At 43.2% G+C, this 19,509-nt stretch overlaps 1 protein-coding gene across 2 annotated transcripts in view; it reads left to right on the forward strand.

The window, feature by feature from the left end:
• CERS6 (ceramide synthase 6) overlaps nucleotides 1-19,509 on the forward strand; it is a 217,515-nt gene that overhangs the window by 162,651 nt on the left and 35,355 nt on the right. For both annotated transcript variants that reach the window (XM_065413633.1, XM_065413634.1), the window contains exons 5-6: nucleotides 5,965-6,015; nucleotides 10,908-11,000. In XM_065413633.1, coding sequence (XP_065269705.1) covers nucleotides 5,965-6,015; nucleotides 10,908-11,000 — 144 coding nt within the window. The remainder of the gene's footprint in view (nucleotides 1-5,964; nucleotides 6,016-10,907; nucleotides 11,001-19,509) is intronic.

The following is a 19,509-nucleotide window of genomic DNA, read 5'->3' on the forward strand; positions in this document are numbered from 1 at the left end:
AAGAGGAAGTTTAAAGTTTACTCGTAAAGCCTCAAGATGTACTGTATATTAGGAACTCCATGCAGTTATCACTTAGAGACCTCCGGGTATAACTTTTTAGCTGTGCTAAGGATTCCTCATATCAGCTTCTGGAATCCTTGTTCCTTCTGTATATATTTGTAACTTTTATTTTAATTTCAACATAAAGTAAAACAATTTTAAACTTAGAAATTGTCTTCAAAAGCCAAGTAATATCACCATCAACATATAGGTACTGCAGGGACACTCTCTTATATGACAAATTCAAGTTAGAAGCTAATTATAACTCTTCACATAACTTGAAAATGGGAATATATTATTAATAGCATTTACACTAACTTGGAAATGGGACTATATTATTAATAGCATTTACACTAACTTGGAAATGGGAATATATTATTAATAGCATTTATACTGTCCATCCATGTAGTGCAAATCCTTTCTGTGATGAGAATCATTAAAGATAGTAGGAGCCTGGTTCTCAACTGCTTTAAGCCCCAGAATAATGTTCTAGTTAGTGTCCACTTTATTTGGCTTGATGCCCACTCATTGCATTGCACATGGATTTTCGCTCTGCTTTTGTCGAAGCTGAAGTGCTCTGACTAAAAGTGAAATTAAGAGAATGTGTGTCGTGACTCAGTGTTGCCCAAAGGATTCATCTGAACAAATCTCATTTTAGTGGATACACCTATTGCTCTAAGGGTGCATGTGTCCTAATCCAAGAGGCCTATTAACTAAAATGTTGGTGCCCTCATTACACTTGGATGTAAAGCAGCTCAGCTTCTGTAAAGGAACTGAATACATTTAAACCATTGACCCACGGCTCGTCCACATGTTTGTGCAAAGCCCCGTGGATGGGCACTTCAGTTTTAGAAATGTGCTTCACACCGTACAAGAGCTACTGAAACCCAGGTTGAAGTTGTGCTTCATGAAGTACAAGTGCCTCCAAAAAACCCTTCCTGTTTATGCGCAAAGGAAATCTTGGCAAATCAATTTAGATTGGCAGCACAGTCGAGTTTCGTAGATCATGCCTTAATCCTTCCTTGTGTACACACTGAGGATTCAACGGGAGAGGATGTGTGAGGGATTGAGTGGGGTGTGTGCTTGCCCTCTTTGGTATTTTTGATTTACAATAAAATTCAATTTAGTAACACAACGATGGAAAGAAGGGAAGATTTTTGTATTTATTTGTTTTTGTTTTCTTTTTTTAATACCTGGAGGAATACAAAACAATACAACTAGCTGGAACAGTAACTTTTGCAACTTTTGTGTTGGAAGCACCATTGTAAATTGAGTCTAATGCATTGTAGGTTTTTGCAGGAGGCCTGAATTCTGTTTCCTTTCCTGAGTTGAAATCCTGGCCCATTGAAGTCAAATGGCAAGACTGACTTCAATGGGACCAACCAGGATTTCACCCATAATCTCTTGTCCCACCTGTCCAATGGAATGCAATTCACTCAGCTACCTGGGAGGGAATGGAAACCTCATTTTATTCAACATAAACCTCTGTGGTTGACTAAGGAACTGCTGATTACTTTTTAAGGGAATCCCTTTATCTGTTTGCGTGTAAGGGTGGGTGACTCCAATGCAAGGCCTTCAGCATGAGAAGTGTAGAAAAATGGAGAGCTCCCTAAGGCTGGAGAGAACACCTGAGGGGCTGAGAACGGGGGTGGGGTTGGAGAGAAATGCACATTGACTCTATATTAGAAAAAAATTATTTCCCAAATCAAACCATTGTCAAAACCTAATAGCTGAATCTCTTCACTGGCAACAGTGTTTCTTTAACCTTGAAAAATCTTCTCTTCCACTAGGTTGTAGGCAAATAAAGTAGAAATAGTTTTTCAATTATTATCAGACATCATTATTATTTATGTTACCGTAGTGCCTCGAGTCCCAACTGAGATCAGGACCCCATTGTGCTAGGCACTATACACACACTTAGAAACAGCCCCTGTCCTGAAGAGCTCATGATCTAAAGACAATAGAACAAAAGGTAGGAGTGGAAAGAGGTGAAGTAACTTGTCTAAAGTCACACAGCAGGTCAGTGTGACAGCAGACAAAGCCAGAAATAGAACCTAGGTAGGTCACCCAACTCCTACAGCAGTGTACTAGCTACTCTAGGACATGCTGCCTTTCATGGTAAAGGCTAAGAAGGTAGATTTTGTACATAGGCTAGTAAGTTTTAGAAATTGCTCCTGTTAACACTTGGTTGAAATGTCCACACAATGAGCTAGCATGAAAAAGGAATCCACTGACACTAAGGGATTAAAACATAGCTCTTTGTTTTAAAGCGGCCTAATACGTTGTATATTGCTCGCTGGGTGGAATAAGGATAGTTGAAACAAATACGGTGTCTGGTAAATAAACTCACTTCTGCATCAGGAGACTGTAGTAATAAGTGACTCAGCCCTCAAACTCCTACTCTGCTCTGACTGTCGCACAGAGTAAAAAAATGACACTGTTCTGCTAACTAAGCTGACAGTTTTACATTTCTAGCTCTTCTATAATTAGTATTGATTCTAACCTCTCTCTGGTCCTGTGACCCTTGTTAGTGTCCTTTTTCTCTTATAAAAGCAAGTCAACACCTGCTGCCCATTTCAAAATGTTTTTCATATACTTTGACTAGAGCTTGGAAGACTTTTGATCTGAGTGATTCTAAGATTGCAGCTTCAGGCTCCTCAATTAGGACCATGGTACTTGGGAAGAAGCTATCTGAAGTCAGCATCAATGTTCAAGTAGGATTTTAAAAATAAATACCTGTTCCTAATGTCTCTGCCAAAGGGTACAGATACCTTGTCCCTGGCAAACAATAAATTACTGGCAACTTGTGCTCATAGGTGCTCCATTTATGGCCCCAAAAGCAGGAATTCCACAAAGGGAGGGACCACAGGGGAGAAGTCTGGTCTCTGAACTCCGGGCTGTATATATGGGTAAGAAATGTAGAGCTGAGTATTTGGTGCTTATTGGGTTTTCTGCAACCAAGAGATAAAGTTCTTGCTGGAGAAGGGGCTCTGACTGACTCACCTGCCATTTTGTTGTACAGAATTGCTTCACCCGCGTAGTTTTCTTTTACAGGAGCTGTTGGCTGCCATCTTGAAATTTCTTCTTTAGGGAAGCAGTGCCATTGACTCTTAATTTTGAGTTACAGTAGCATGTTGGAACACTAGGCATTCTTGCGCCCACAGTATCTGCAAAATCCTACTCTAGCCCCCCAAGTTGCTGTTTTGGGAGGGCACTGGTTTCGGGACAACTGATAGCACATTTTTCTTCCTGCTGTGTGGTGTGAAAAAATTGAAAGTTGATGTTTTGCCATTATTTTGCAAATCATAGGTATACCATAATAGACATTAAAGAAACAGAGAGGCAGGGTGCAACTCTTTGGGATACCAGTTTAAATAACCTCTTCAAGAGAGGAAAAACTCGTTCACTAGCTGGTAATAAATATAAGACGCTCAGGCCTTGGCTGCTATTTTTATCAATGCTGCAACACACTGAAATCCCTTCTGAACTGAACAAAGGAATAAACCTGCTGAAAGAATAGATTTACTGACATTTAAGGAAACTTCCCTGTTCTATTCTTTCATGAAAAATTGGGGGATAAATAGTCACATAAATCTTGTGCAAATAGCCAGAAAGCAAATTAAGGACAGCAGTGATGCATCTCCACAAGAACCTTCTTGTCACGTCTTTCTGACTTCTTTGGATTGGCCTTTTTGAATGGAAAATTCAGTTGGTATTTTACACACTACGGTGAGTTTCTCTCCCTCAGCATTCATTTTGCCTTAGGACATCACTGCAAGCAGAATATATGGTATGATGGCAACCTCTATCCTTTAGGACAGCGGTAACCAAAACCAGGCTTGTAGGGACTTGATTTGATCTCCATGGGGGAGGCAGGACAGTCAGGGTGGAGGCGGAGGAAATAATCCCCTTTCCTGGGATTAACTGGGATTGGACTGAACAGCAACCTATGCTGAAGCAATTCTGACTAAACATTTTGACAGTCTGAGGCCAACAGGGCCATTAGACAGTGTGTCCTTGTGAATAGAGTACTGGAGTGAGATTCAGGAGACCTGGCTTCTATTCCTGGCTCTGCCACTGACCTGTTGGGTAACTCTGGGGAAGTCATTGCACCGCCCTGTGCCTCAGTTTCCCCATCTGTAAAATGAGGGTAATTATATTGATCTCCTTTGTAAAGCACTTTGAGAGCTACTGATGAAAAATACTGTACAAGAGCTAGGTATTATTTATTAGCTGTGATGCTGAGAGTGTGACACAAGACCTTGCGACTTGTGCACAAGCTGTAAGAATGACTGAATGTACAGTGCAAAGCAACAGAGGGTCCTGTGGCACCTTTAAGACTAACAGAAGTATTGGAGCATAAGCTTTCGTGGGTGAATGCCCACTTCATCAGATGCAATACGCAAGGCTTGCGTCTGATGAAGTGGGCATTCACCCACGAAAGCTTATGCTCCAATACTTCTGTTAGCCTTAAAGGTGCCACAGGACCCTCTGTTGCTTTTTACAGATTCAGACTAACACGGCTACCCCTCTGATACTTGAATGTACAGTGTGCTGTTTTTAGAATGTAGTGAGCAAAAATCCTACATGAACAAGTCAAACTCTTTATGAATGAGTGGGTGTGACGCTCCCATCTGGTGTTATCTGGACCGGTGATCTGCTAGGTCACTCCAATCCTTGACTCTGGGAGCCAGCCTTACCCTGCTCTGCTGTGAGAACCCCCCACTCCTGGTCTGTTCACGCACAGCCTCTGGCATGTAAGCTGCTCCTTGGATTGTGCAACTGAATGACACTAGCCAATATCTCCAGTCCCAGACACAACCCTAGGAACCTCCGTCTTGCAGTGCCCAGTTATGCCACTAGATGCTGCAAGCTTATATGAGTTCGTCAATTTAACAAAGAAATTGATATGTACCAGGCTTGTTATCCCAAGGGGAGTCTCTGACATGCTTCAAACCAAACGCACTGCTTCAGGTAGAATAAACAAACAGATTTATTAACTGCAAAGATAAATTTTAAGTGATTATAAGTCACAGCATAACAAGTCAGATTTGGTCAAATGAAATAAAAGGAAAATACATTCTAAGCTGATCTTAACACTTTCAGTGCCCTTACAAACTTAGATGCGTCTCACCACAGGCTGGCTGGTTGCCCTTCAGCCAGGCTCTCCCTTTTGATCAGCGCTTCAGTCGCTTGGTGCGGTGTCTGTAGATGTAGGTGGAAGAGAGAGGAAGAGAATGGCAAACATCTCTCCCTTTTATCATGTCCTTTCTTCCCTCTTGGCTTCCCCCCCCCCCCCATCATAGTCCCAAACTGACCAAAGGAAGGGGGGTGACTCACTCCAGAGTCCAACAGATCCTTTGTTGTTGCCTAGGCCAGTGTCCTTTGTTCCTGTGAGGCTGGGCTGGGTTTGTCCCATGCATGCCCTGATGAGGTGTAAAATGCCCCTCTGCTTTTGGAGAGTTTTTGCCTGGGCTTGCTTTAAGCCATGAGGCTACATTTTCAGCCTCTTAACTATATATATGAAATTATAACCTATAACATTAGTATGACATTACTGTAACAACAGTTACTATAACATCACTATAACAACAATGCTCAGTGCATCATGAGCCTTCCGAAGACATTCAACATGACAAACTTTGCATTGGATACCACACAATCATTTTATAAGGATGAACATGGGGGTGTAGGGTGTTCCCATGAGGCACAGAACGTCAGAGTGGGTTGTTCTAATATGGGACACACAACTTTGAGGGGTCTCACTCTCTGTGCCCATTGACTCCAGTGGGAGGACATACAAATGCTCAGCAGCTCTCAGGATTTAGCCCCTGAACAATATTAACCATTTACATCTTAACTGCCGAGGACTGCATTGTTTCATTTCACAATGACTAACATGCCCCTTTGTTTTGTGTCTTTAAGACTCCCTGGCTCTGGAACACAAGGCAGTGCTGGAATGGATACCCATATCAGGTAAGTCATCCTGTTATATAGAAATAAATATACAACCTCATTGAGAAGTTGTTTTTACTATGCAAACCCCACGTTTTATGCAAATGTTGATTAGCTTTATCAGACTACCAAACAAACACCATTTCGCTCCCCCTATTGTCCGAGTCATGGAGGAGCAACATGAGCCGCATCCTCAGAGAAGGAAATATACCCGTCCCTCCTCGTGAGGACAAAGTATATCAGCGATAACTGGCAGAAAGACAGTATGTTTGGGGGACAAAAATCTCCCCTGAACCCTGAATGAAATGTATGCATGGTGGGAGGAGATACCTCCTCGTACTCAAAGTGTGGGAAACCCAGCCTTGAAACCACTCCCCACTCGTGAGGTCCCAGAGCTCAGGTTCCAGCCTGAGGCTGAACATTTACACAGCAATTTTACAACCTTGCAGCTCAAGCCCCATGAGCCCAAGTCAGCTGACCCGGGCCAGGCTCAGGTGTTTAATTGTTGTGTAGATGTACTCAGAGAACTAATAATACTTACCTATCATTCAGAGGTGTTGGGAGCATCAGTTAATCAATATCTATTAATATCAAATTTTAAATAATATTATTAATTAGCAAAAATAACAGGAGTACTTGTGGCACCTTAGAGACTAACAAATTTATTAGAGCATAAGCTTTCGTGGGCTACAACCCACTTCTTCGGATGCATATAGAGTGAACCATATATTGAGGAGATATATATACACACACATACAGAGAGCATGAACAGGTGGGAGTTGTCTTACCAACTCTGAGAGGCCAATTAAGTAAGAGAAAAAAAACTTTTGAAGTGATAATCAAGATGGCTCAGTACAGACAGTTTGATAAGAAGCAAGTGTGAAAATACTTACAAGGGGAGATAGATTCAATGTTTGTAATGGCTCAGCCATTCCCAATCCCTATTTAGCCCTGAGTTGATTGTGTCTAGTTTGCATATCAATTCCAGCTCAGCAGTCTCTCGTTGGAGTCTGTTTTTGAAGTTTTTCTGTTTTAAGATAGCCACCCGCAGGTCTGCCAAAGAATGGCCAGACAGGTTAAAGTGTTCTCCCACTGGTTCAGCCCCCAACTAAAACCTCTCCAGCGCATCATCAGAGATCTACAACCTATCCTGAAAGATGATCCTTTACTCTCACAGATCTTGGGAGACAGACCTGTCCTCGCTTACAGACAACCCCCCAACCTAAAGCAAATACTCACCAGCAACCACACATCACTGAACAAAAACACTGACCCAGGAACCTATCCTTGTAACAAAGCCCGATGCCAACTCTGTCCACATATCTATTCAAGTGACACCATCATAGGGCCTAATCACATCAGCCATACCATCGGTGGCTCGTTCACCTGCACATCTACCAATGTGATATATGCCATCATGTGCCAGCAATGCCCCTCTGCCATGTACATTGGCCAAACCGGACAGTCTCTACGCAAAAGAATTAATGGACACAAATCTGACATCAGGAATCATAATACTCAAAAACCAGTGGGAGAACACTTTAACCTGTCTGGCCATTCTTTGGCAGACCTGCGGGTGGCTATCTTAAAACAGAAAAACTTCAAAAACAGACTCCAACGAGAGACTGCTGAGCTGGAATTGATATGCAAACTAGACACAATCAACTCAGGGCTAAATAGGGATTGGGAATGGCTGAGCCATTACAAACATTGAATCTATCTCCCCTTGTAAGTATTTTCACACTTGCTTCTTATCAAACTGTCTGTACTGAGCCATCTTGATTATCACTTCAAAAGTTTTTTTTCTCTTACTTAATTGGCCTCTCAGAGTTGGTAAGACAACTCCCACCTGTTCATGCTCTCTGTATGTGTGTGTATATATATCTCCTCAATATATGGTTCACTCTATATGCATCCGAAGAAGTGGGTTGTAGCCCACGAAAGCTTATGCTCTAATAAATTTGTTAGTCTCTAAGGTGCCACAAGTACTCCTGTTATTTTTGCGGATACAGACTAACACGGCTGCTACTCTGAAACCTGTCATTATTAATTAGAGAGCTCATTAGAGAAAAATGTCATCATGCATATGTGGTTAGGAGTTGGCATTGGCAGCCATTTGGGAAAGTTCAGCGTAATGGATATGTATTTTTATGCAATACCAGTTTGCATTTATCTCATCACAAAAGTATCATACTTGCAAGATTACAGAAGAATGTAAGTAAGCATCAGGCTACAATTAGAGAGCCCTGAGGATTTCACAGCTGTTTGAGTGAGAGCAAAATTATGTTTGGAGCTAATTGCCAGTTTCAGAGCAACCATTTCCTTATGCCTCATCTGTCTTCTTAATACTTTTAAACATAAAGTCACACCTCCCGCCCCACTCCTCCTCCCGATAGTAGTAGCAGTATTCTCATAAGCAGTATTCACATACTTTGCCAGGGTATATCTTGCTGCTCTTTGCAGCACTCAGCAACTCCCAATCTTGTCGTACAGAGATGAAAAAATAAGGAATGTCCCTTGTAATAAGGGACCCTACCCATAAGCGATAATTAGTACCCAAAAAACTAAGAGAAACCAGTTGAAGAGTATGCAATCTGAGAAGTCTAAAATGTCAAGACATGTTTGTAAACTGCATATTACATACATAAGAAAATCTGCTTCTGAAGAAAGAATCAGTATGATTGGCTAATGAGCGTGAATATTTGCTAAGCTTATGATCAGGACAGAGAGGTTGCCCTTTGTTCCTGAGAAAATTAGTTGTACCCTTTGAATGCTAGTAGAGATCTATGAGATCTATAGAAACAAGCTGCAGACAAAGAGAAGGTCCAGTGCCAGAGAATGAGTTTTGATAGCTAGCAAATCACAAAATAAAAACAGTCATTGTCCCAGAGAAAAAATATGTGTTGGGCTTAAATCAAGGTTGTGTTTGTGGGGGTTTTGTTTGTTTTCTTTGTTTTCTAAATGCATAAAAGTTCTAATCATGCTGTGACTCACATGAATTATTCAACATGGCATTCCAGAAATCCAACACAACTCTATATAACTATAGACAAGTGGGTGATTCTGCATTCACTTGGTTTGCTAAGGCCCAAATCCTCACTTTATGCACTATTGAAGTTAAGGATCGGGAACTAACATTGGAACTGATCAAGTTCTCTGCTTTTGTTGTGCATTTATGAGATGAAACCTGGCACATCCTCACAGTGTGGGGGTTCCCGCCGCCCGAATTATCTTGATTCTTGGGTTTAGAAAAACTTATCAATAGAGAACAACCAACAATCCTAAAAATTCTTCTAATACAAATTTTCCTTGTAAATTCTTTGGGGATTTTGACTGTAATTCCAGCTTCCTTTTTAGTTCATATACTAGAATTAAGTTTAAAAAACTGCCGCTAATCAACCCCCTTACTGGCAATGTCAGCAGAGCAGACAAGGACTGAATGGCCCAGAGAGAATGAACTACACTTTATCACTTATGGATTGTTCCTTCATTGGTGGGGAAACTGGGGAGAGCTTACCATCCAACTCGCCATGCCTTTGGATTCTAGGATTATCAAAGGTGCCTTTTACCAGCACTACATTAAAAACTAAGCAAATACATAAAAAGCTAGAAAAGATTGTCTAAAAATGGGCAAGCAGACCTGGTGATGGCAACAATTGAGTTTTTGCATTGTCTGTATGATTGACATAGTTGAAACTTAAAAAAAACAGTAAATTTGAGCACTTTTAAAAAAATTTTATTGTATTTTACAAAGCAGGAAAAACAGTTATCCCAGAGCATTGGCTGGGCACCTAAAGAGGGTTTTCTAAATATTAAAAAATACATGAAAATAAAGATTTATTGACATGAAAAGATTTTAAAAGAAGAAATCTGTTTGTGTTATAGAATAGAAATGATGATCAAAACTACACATGTAGGACAGATTTTGCCCTGCTCTGCAACAACTTTGGGTGGTCCTCCAGTGCAAAGCTGGTCTAAACCTGGTGACTCTGGCCCCTCAAGGATACTCTCTGCCCAAGGGAGTCCTCCAGTGGCATAAAAATGCAGTAACATCTCCTATCCCAGAACCCCTCCCTGTCATTGATGTAGGGGACATGACGAGCAGGAAATGGGCATGGCTGAGTGTAAATTAGAGTAGCCCCCAGTCTGCTCTAATTTATGTCTGGGACCAGACTTAAAGCCCCTTTACACCTTTACATTTCTGCCCTTCTCAGCTGCGTCAAGCACTCCTTGGCTGCAGGAAAGGGTATGGGCCCTGCTTTTTTCTGTGTTGTAGGCCAAAGGGGTCTGAATGGATTTAATCTATACAAATTGCTTCCTGTCCTCCAAAAGATAGCATGTTCATAGGTCATTTTTAGACCCCTTAAGAATAAATTACATTAGAAAGACTGATATAACTTTCATCATGGTGATGTTGACAGCACTACTTTAATCCCACCATGGTGCCAACACACAGAGGTAAGACTGTTTACTGGAGCCATTTCTTCCCAATTCACTGTGCATCTGCAGCCTTTGGTATGCTCTAAATTGGTTGCAGCTGATTTGGAAAGCAACAGGAGACAATTGTATAATCAAACATTCCTTTGCTGCATATGAGAGAAGTGCGGGGTTCAAAACTGGCCAGAAACATTTCTGCTCTAGGTACCTAAAGAACTAGGGCCTGGCTTATTGGCATTGCAGGGAAAGGGTATAGCTCAGTTGTCAGGATCTAAACATAAAAGAGGAGAAGTGTAAGTAAGAGATGAGGAGGGGCTTCTTCTCACAGTGCTATAGTGCTTGGAACAGGCACCCGTCAGAACTGTCTGAGAAAGGAAGATAACCCCTAGCCAGTCTGCAATTTCCCCTCTCTTTGTGGAGTTTAGTGTTTATAAAGCGAATTACTTTCTCAACCTTTTTAAACCTTCCTCTTTCAGCCGCTGATGCCTGACCTTCATTACTACTACATAGTCGAGTTGTCATTCTATTGGTCCTTAATGTTTTCTCAGTTCACTGACATCAAAAGAAAGGTAAGAACAATCAGTGTAAAAACTTGTCAAGGGCTGTAAACACACACTTTCATTGACTCTTGGGGAGCATGCAGCCCTGTCGCTATGTACTGTGCTAGACACGTGTTATTTCCATTTGCAAGCTATTGTAGATGTTCATTGTTGTGATACTGATGTTAAAGTGGGCACATCATTCTGTTCCTGGGCAGGGGGATGTGACATTTTCTGCACCTTGTTGAAGCAGCCCACAGTAATCTAATATTCAGTAGCAAAGGGCGCAATGTCAATTGATAATCTGCTATTCTCACATCAGGGATTGTGTTGTCTCTTGAGGATCAGCAAACTGTAGTGTACTCACTTGACCTGATGTGATAAGAGCATCAATCTCAGAGCTAGATACTGCTGTGAATTTACTAGACCATCTGTGGTAAGATTCATGAGAACTTTGAGTTCATCTCCCTGTAATGATAAGATAAAGGCATATAAATGTATCTGATATTAAATTAATGCTACAGTATCAATCTTTCCTTTACAGATGAAAACCTCAAGAAGCTTCAGATCTTTTGTGTATAGCTATATTGCAAAACAAAACCCAGTGTCTTTTATTTTCTGTGTAATGGGGAAAAAATGAAATTTTGAAGTTAGAAAACTGTATAGACTGTGAAATAAATCCATTCCCAATGTGTCCATCTTTAAGTCATCATCTGGGAACTTGCCTGTTATACAAAGCAGGTGGGCTTTTAACCAGAAACCTATAACCTTGCAGAACCACATTGTCCGTGCTGGCTGTCCATATGAGAACGCTATTGAACAGTACCAATGGCAGCCTGCTCCATTTTGTTTCCCCTTCTTCCTCCTTCAACAGGCAGCAAGAATTGCACAATGATAATCCATAACAAAACCAAAAAGAACAACAACAATAAAAACCCTGTGCTGTATTCTACAGTAATGGTCTAAAACACAATGTTAATGCTGTGCTTCGGATTATTGTAACGTGTTAAAGTTGCATAGGATAGAATTTATTTTTGTTTCTTTTCTTTAAAAGAATAAGGAAATTACATTTAGAAATACTACCGTTCAAAGAACTTTATTTAGGTTGCAAAGTCAGTCACTGAAAAGTAACGAAATGTCTGTATTAAGGTTGCCCATTCCCCTTTTGACACAGTCTTTAATTAAATGATCACGGCCTAACTCATAATTTTAAAAGAAAATTGTTTAATGGGGCAGTTAATCCCCCTGTTTAATGGGGCATTTAATTCTAACAAGACCATATTTCTGGGAAACAAAGTGGAGAATAAAGAGTGTCCTCAAGAAAATGAATCCTCCCCCTGGAACCACAGTGTACTGCTGGGAATCCTGGTCTGTGTTTGTTTCAGCTAGGAAAATACTCCCTTTCCAGCATCTGCAAAGTTTCTCTCCAGAAGCAGGAGGCCCAAGGAAATGTCCGAGAATCTCAAATCTTTATTAGATGATACAGTGTAAACAGAACAGTTGACACAGACATATCAGTCTATTTGCTCCGAGTGCCCAATCTACTTACAGTCGCTACATTTGCAATCAGTCACTGGCTTGAAATCAATACAACTTTACTCATCCCGCAACAGAGGTGTAGAGAAACGTGGCTCAGCAGAGGGGTCTCACAGTGCAGAAGAATTCAATCCAAATACGATACGTGTAAGCAGCAGTAGCAGGCAGGACACAACCATTTGCAAATATGAAAACCAATACCAAATCTCTGCAGAAATGTGACAGTATCATTCAGGTTATTCCTGCAGACATGTGTCATTATATCTAAGCAGTCCCACTGCATGTATTTAGCCTTATGTGCTGCTCAGTTATATCGTTATTCCACCTTCTCTGTGCACCTCTGGGGGGGGAGGAGTGTCATAATTGCAAAACTATGGAATGCTGACATGGATGCATTTTTTTAAATGCCTGCTAACGTCTTTGATTATATAAAAAGTGGGAAAGTACTGAACAGTATCTAACAGTGTTAAAATGCAGCTCTCAAAAGGTCCATTGTGATGTTCCAAAACTTTCCTAATTTGAAACCTCTTGGGGACGAATAAAGTGACCATTACTCCCATGACTCAGCCCTGGTCTACACTACGCGTTTAGGTCGAATTTAGCAGCGTTAGATTGATTTAACCCTGCACCTGCCCACACGACGAAGCCATTTGTGTCGACTTAAAGGGCTCTTAAAATCGATTTCTGTACTCCTCCCCAACGAGGGGATTAGCGCTGAAATCGACATCGCCGGGTCGAATTTGGGGTACTGTGGACGCAATCCAACAGTATTGGTCTCCGGGAGCTATCCCAGAGTGCTCCATTGTGACCGAAAGGAGCTCAGTACTTTCAACTCAGATGCACTAGCCAGGTACACAGCAAAAGCCCCGGGAACTTTTGAATTTCATTTCCTGTTTGGCCAGCGTGGCGAACTCAACAGCACAGGTGACCATGCAGTCCCAGAATCGCAAAAGAGCTCCAGCATGGACCGAACGGGAGGTACTGGATCAGATCAAAGTTTAGGAAGACGAATCCGTGCTATCAGAACTCCGTTCCAAAAGACGAAATGCCAAAATATTTGAAAAAATCTCCAAGAGCATGATGAACAGAGGCTACAGAGGACCCGCAGCAGTGCCGCGTGAAAGGAGCTCAGGCAAGCCTAGCAAAAAACCAAAGAGGCAAACGGCCGCTCCGGGTCAGAGCCCCAGACATGCAGCTTCTATGACGAGCTGCATGCAATTCTAGGGGGGGCCCCTACCACTACCCCACCCCTGTCCGTGGAGACCTGCAAGGGGGGAGTCTCATGAAACAGGGATGAGGATTTGGGGGACAAGGAAGATGGGGAGGTGGAGGAGGATGAGGATAACGCACAGCAAGCAAGCGGAGAAACCATACTCCCTGACAGCCAGGAACTGTTTATCACCTTGGAGCCAATACCCTCCCAACCCTCCCAAGGCGGGCTCACGGACCATGAAGCTGGAGAAGGCACCTCTGGTGAGTGTACCTTTGTAAATATAATGCATGGTTTAAAAGCAAGCGTGTTTAATGATTAATTTGCCCGGAAGACTTGGGATGCATTTGCGGCCAGTACAGCCCCTCCTTTTAAATGGCCAACCCAACAGGTGCTTGGTATGGGAAAGGAGGGCGCTGCTGTTTGAAACCATTCCCACTGAAAGACTGTGGCTTACCATGGCTGCCTGCAAGCTGAATTCTGTTGCCTGGCCCTGCGTGTGTGATCTCTCACACCAAACCGGCAGGCCCTCAATATAAGAGGCAAAATGCAACCTTGTACCAAAAGCACATGTGCTATGTAATGTTAACAGCTTGGTTCACCGTGAAAGAGTCTACCCATTGTTCTCTAAAATGTGTCTTTTTAAATACTACTCTTCCTTTTTTCCTCCCGCAACTGCAAATGTTTCAACGCTCCTCCTATCATCTCTGTCCCAGAGGCTAGCGCAGATAAAAGGCGAAAAAAATGCACTCACGATGAAATGTTCTCTGAGCTCATGCAGTCCTCCCGCACTGAAAGAGCTCAGCAGAATGCTTGGAGGCAAACAATGTCAGAGTCCAAGAAAGCAGAAAATGAACGCGAGGACAGGAGGGATGAACGAGATGAGAGGTGGCGGGAGCAAGATGAGAGATGGCGGCAGTGTGATAAGAGGAGGCAGGATGCAATGCTGAGGCTACTGGAGGATCAAACTGATATGCTCCAGCATCTGGTGGAGCTGCAGGAAAGGTAACAGGAGCACAGATCGCCACTGCTGCCCCTGTGTAACTGCCCGCCCTCCTCCCCAAGTTCCATAGCCTCCTCACCCAGACACCCAAGAACACGGGGCTGGGGGCTCCGGGCACCCAACCACTCCACCCCAGAGGACTGCCCAAGCAAAGAAGGCTGGCATTCAATAAGTTTTGTAGTGCAGTGTGGCCTTGTCCTTCCCTCCTCCCCTCATCGACCACCCTACCCAGTGCTTCCCTCCTCCCCTACCCCTCCCGGGCTACCTTGGCAGTTATCTCCCTATTTGTGTGATGAATTAATAAAGAATGCATGATTTTGAAACAATAATGACTTTATTGCCTCTGCAAGCGGTGATCGAAGGGGAGAGGGCGGTTGGCTTACTGGGAAGTAGAGTGAACCAAGGGGGCGGGTTTTCATCAAGGAGAAACAAACAGAACTGTCACACCATAGCCTGGCCAGTCATGAAACTGGTTTTCAAAGCTTCTCTGATGCACAGCGCGCCCTGCTGTGCTCTTCTAATCGCCCCAGTGTCTGGCTGCGCGTAATCAGCGGCTAGGCGATTTGCTTCAACCTCCTACCCCGCCATAAACGTCTCCCCCTTACTCTCACAGATATTGTGGAGCACACAGAAAGCGACAATAACAATTGGAATATTGGTTTCGCTGAGGTCTAACCGAGTCAGTAAACTGCACCAACGTGCTTTTAAACGTCCAAATGCACATTCTACCACCATTCTGCTCTTGCTCAGCCTATAGTTGAACAGCTCCTTACTACTGTCCAGGGTGCCTGTGTATGGCTTCATGAGCCATGGCATTAAGAGGTAGGCTGGGTCCCCAAGGATAACTATAGGCATTTCAACGTCCCCAACAGTTATTTTCTGATCTGGGAAGTAAGGCCCTTCCTGCAGCTGTTCAAACAGACCAGACTTCCTGAAGATGCGAGCGTCATGTACCTTTCCCGGCCATCCCACATTGATGTCGGTGAAATGTCCCTTGTGATCCACCAGTGCTTGCAGCACCATTGAAAAGTACCCCTTGTGGTTTATGTACTGGCTGCCAAGGTGGTCTGGTCCCAAGATAGGGATATGCGTTCCGTCTGTCGCCCCACCACAGTTAGGGAATCCCATTGCAGCAAAGCCATCCACTATGACCTGCACATTTCCCAGAGTCACTACCCTTCATAGCATCAGCTCAGTGATTGCATTGGCTGCTTGGATCACAGCAGCCCCCACAGTAGATTTACCCACTCCAAATTGATTCCCGACTGACTGGTAGCTTTCTGGCGTTGCAAGCTTCCAGAGGGCTATCGCCACTCACTTCTCAACTGTGAGGACTGCTCTCATCTTGGTATTCTTGCGCTTCAGGGCAGGGGAAAGCAAGTCACAAAGTTCCATGAAAGTTTCGCAGCCACAGGGAATCATCCCAGACCTGCAACACTATGCGGTCCCACCAGTCTGTGCTTGTTTCCCAGGCCCAGAATCGGCGTTCCATGGCATGAACCTGCCCCATTACCACCATGATGTCCAAATTGCCAGGGCCCATGCTTTGAGAGAAGTCTGTGTCTATGTCCTCATCACTATCGTGATCGCACTGTCGTCGCCTCCTTGCCTGCTTTTGCAGGTTCTGCACATACTGCAGGATAACGTGCGAGGTGTTTACAATGCTCACAACAGCAGCGGTGAGCTGGGCTCCATGCTTGCCGTGGTCTGGCGTGAGCAGGAGAGCAGAGTTGCAGCGGAAACGGTGGATGACGACGGATGCCACGAGAATAGATATTTATTCTGAACGACGAGAGGACCTGCGAGATGGATTCATGGTACCAGGAGAGCAGAGTTGCAGCGGAAGCGGTGGAGGACGACGGTTAGCACCGCGCACATTTCCCGAGGAAGAACACACGTTCCCGGGAGCCCATGACAGACAACCTGGAGAAATTCGCTATCGAGACATGAGCAGGAGAGCAGAGTTGCAGCAGAAGCAGTGGATGACGACGGGATGCCGCAAGAATAGATATTGATAAAGAACGACAAGAGGACCTGCGAGGTGGATTCTTGGCACCAGGAGAGCAGAGTTGCAGCGGAAGCGGTGGTTGGATGTCGACGGTTAGCAGTCCTACTGCACCGTCTGCTGAAAGCAGTATGGCGTCTGCACGGAAAAAAGGCACGAAACGATTGTCTGCATTTGCTTTCACTGAGGGAGGGGCGACTGACGACATGTATCCAAAACCACCTGCGACAATGTTTTTGCCTCATCAGACATTGGGAGCTCAACCCAGAATTCCAATGGGCAGCGGAGACTGCGGGAACTGTGGGATAGCTACCCACAGTGCAACTCTCCGAAAGTCGACGCTAGCCAGGGTACTGTGGACGCACTCCGCCGACTTAATGTGCTTAGTGGAGACACACACAATTGACTGTATAAAATTGCTTCCTAAAAATCTACTTCTATAAATTCGACCTAATTTCGTAGTGTAGACATACCCTCAGAGAGTTGTCACATTTGATCAGACAGATAGATATTTGCATACACAGATTGACTAGCTGAGCATCTAACCTCTCAATTACTGCTTGCTGTTTTGGATTCTGGGCCCGCAAACAGGGCCCATTCCTGAAGTGCTTAATCTAGGCCAAAACCTGCCCATAGCACAAAGGCCAGGTCTCTCCTGAGGGGTCAGGTTGAGATCTAGCCTCTCATGCTCCAGGATACAGAGAACTAGCGGAGCTACTCCCCTCTGGGCACATCCATTCTCTGGCCCCACACTGTTGCATGGAGAGAGTCTCAGAGGGAGGCAGAATTTCCCCCCATGCAGCCTTCTTGCACCTGGAACTGCCTTATGGAGTGGAATGCTGTGAGTGGTTCTGCTTTCGGTTGGTTGTACAATTTACCTCTATGGGTCCCATTCATTTGAAATCAATGAAAAAAGTTTCATTGACTTCAGTGGACTTTGCATCAGGCCCTATATACTTACTTGGGCAAAACTTCTATTGATGTCTGGAATGCAGGCTTTGGCACACAATTTACGTGGGTAAAATTGACTATTCTATTTATTTAAGTTTGTGTGTGCTTGTGGATATCTAACCTTTCTACCTGGCAGTGTAGGTGTGAATGGACTTTATGGACACGTAAGCAGGCCAGGTTCCTGCCTTGCTGAACTTGCAATATACAGCAAAGGCCAGCCACAGTGAAGGACTGCAGCTCAATGCTTTCACTCCCTCCCCCCCCACTCTTTTCTGTTTGTCCTTTGGGGGTGGGACATTTAAACCTTGCCTATTTTCTATGTGTCTGACTGAGTTTTGGTCACCATGGCCTGCGCCCAGATTTTGAGCTGCTATTTTTGTCCCGTGTACGTGGCTTTCATTACTAGCGACCCGTGAGTGATATTAAAGTATTGTGGTATGAACTTTGTGGCTTCTAATTGTATAGATTCAGGTCCAAATTTTGCTCTTAAGTTACACTTCCATTGGAGTCAATGAACTGGCATGAGCGTAGTTGAGAGCAAGATAACTTTATGAAAAAAGGCAAATGAACAAACAGTTCTTAAACAGATGCTGAAAACCAAAAATGGAGCTAATAGCATTTAAGCCCTGAGATCTACAAGGGAAATATCTTGCATCAGTTACAGCCTATACACCAACATCATGTCGATTTTCTGTTCCCAAATGATTACACGCTGAGCCTCGGACTCCAGTAACTTGGTGTAAATCAGGTGTTAATCTGCTGAAGCCAAGGGAATCACACTGGAGTAAAAGTGAGGGAGGGGTCAGGCCCATAGTGTGAGTTGTGATATATACACTGTTGATCCTCATATACAGAAGAAATACCATCAAGTGAGTATTGGTTAGTTGTGAGGTCACTACAATTTGAATATTCAATTATCAAAGACTACAGTGTCTAAAATCTTGTGAAATAGTTCGACCACTAAATCAAAAAGTCTCACTAAGAAACAAGCCAATGGGAAACATCCTATGCATTGCGAATTTGGTATTGCATTTTCTAAAGCTTTGTTGTGGGATTCTGTAACCTATAACTGCTGTTCATACTGTCACTTTTTGTGACTGCTACTTTTATAAGGGGTAGCTAATGAATATTAGAAGATAGAATCTACAAACAGCTCATCTGTGTCTTAACCTAGTACCCATTTAACTAAGCTGCTGTTTGGCTAGACGGAAGGTGAAGTTTGCCACCCAATACAGGACATTATTGGAGTACTTCATGGACAGATGGCAGATTTCCATTTCTCAGCCTGACAAATCTGTTGCTATTTTTTTAACAGTGAGAAAATTAATTCCTTATGTAAGTTGGGATCTCTTTCTAAGAAGTTTTGAATGCCACATCAATGGTGTCATAGTCCAGAGTGATTAGAAATGACTTGGCAGTTATTTCTGCTGTCTGAGTCCCTGCTGGAATTCAGCTGCCCACTTTCATTTTGTCTGACCTCTTGCAATGACTGGTGCTAGAGCTCCTTATTTAAAGTGCAGGTGCTCAGTGCTGGCATCATTCCAACACTGGTCTTTCACTTTGTGCATCTTGAGAGAAATGCACTCATTATTTCCATCTCTACTTTATTCCTCCCATATAGAAAATTCATGACTTGAAAATGACTTTCCTTGGGATTGCTGATTTTCAAATACCTGTTTTGTCTTTATTTGTTTGTTACACATTCCATCAGATTATCTGTGTGTGACTAAAAAGAGATGGACAAAAATGTAACTATTTTGCTCACTACATAGCATCAGCATTCAGTTAAGGCAATGAAACAGGGTAGATTAACTTTTATAATTTCATAATGGCA

This window comes from Emys orbicularis, chromosome 11 (assembly GCF_028017835.1).
Source record: "Emys orbicularis isolate rEmyOrb1 chromosome 11, rEmyOrb1.hap1, whole genome shotgun sequence".
Taxonomy (NCBI): Eukaryota; Metazoa; Chordata; order Testudines; family Emydidae; genus Emys; species Emys orbicularis.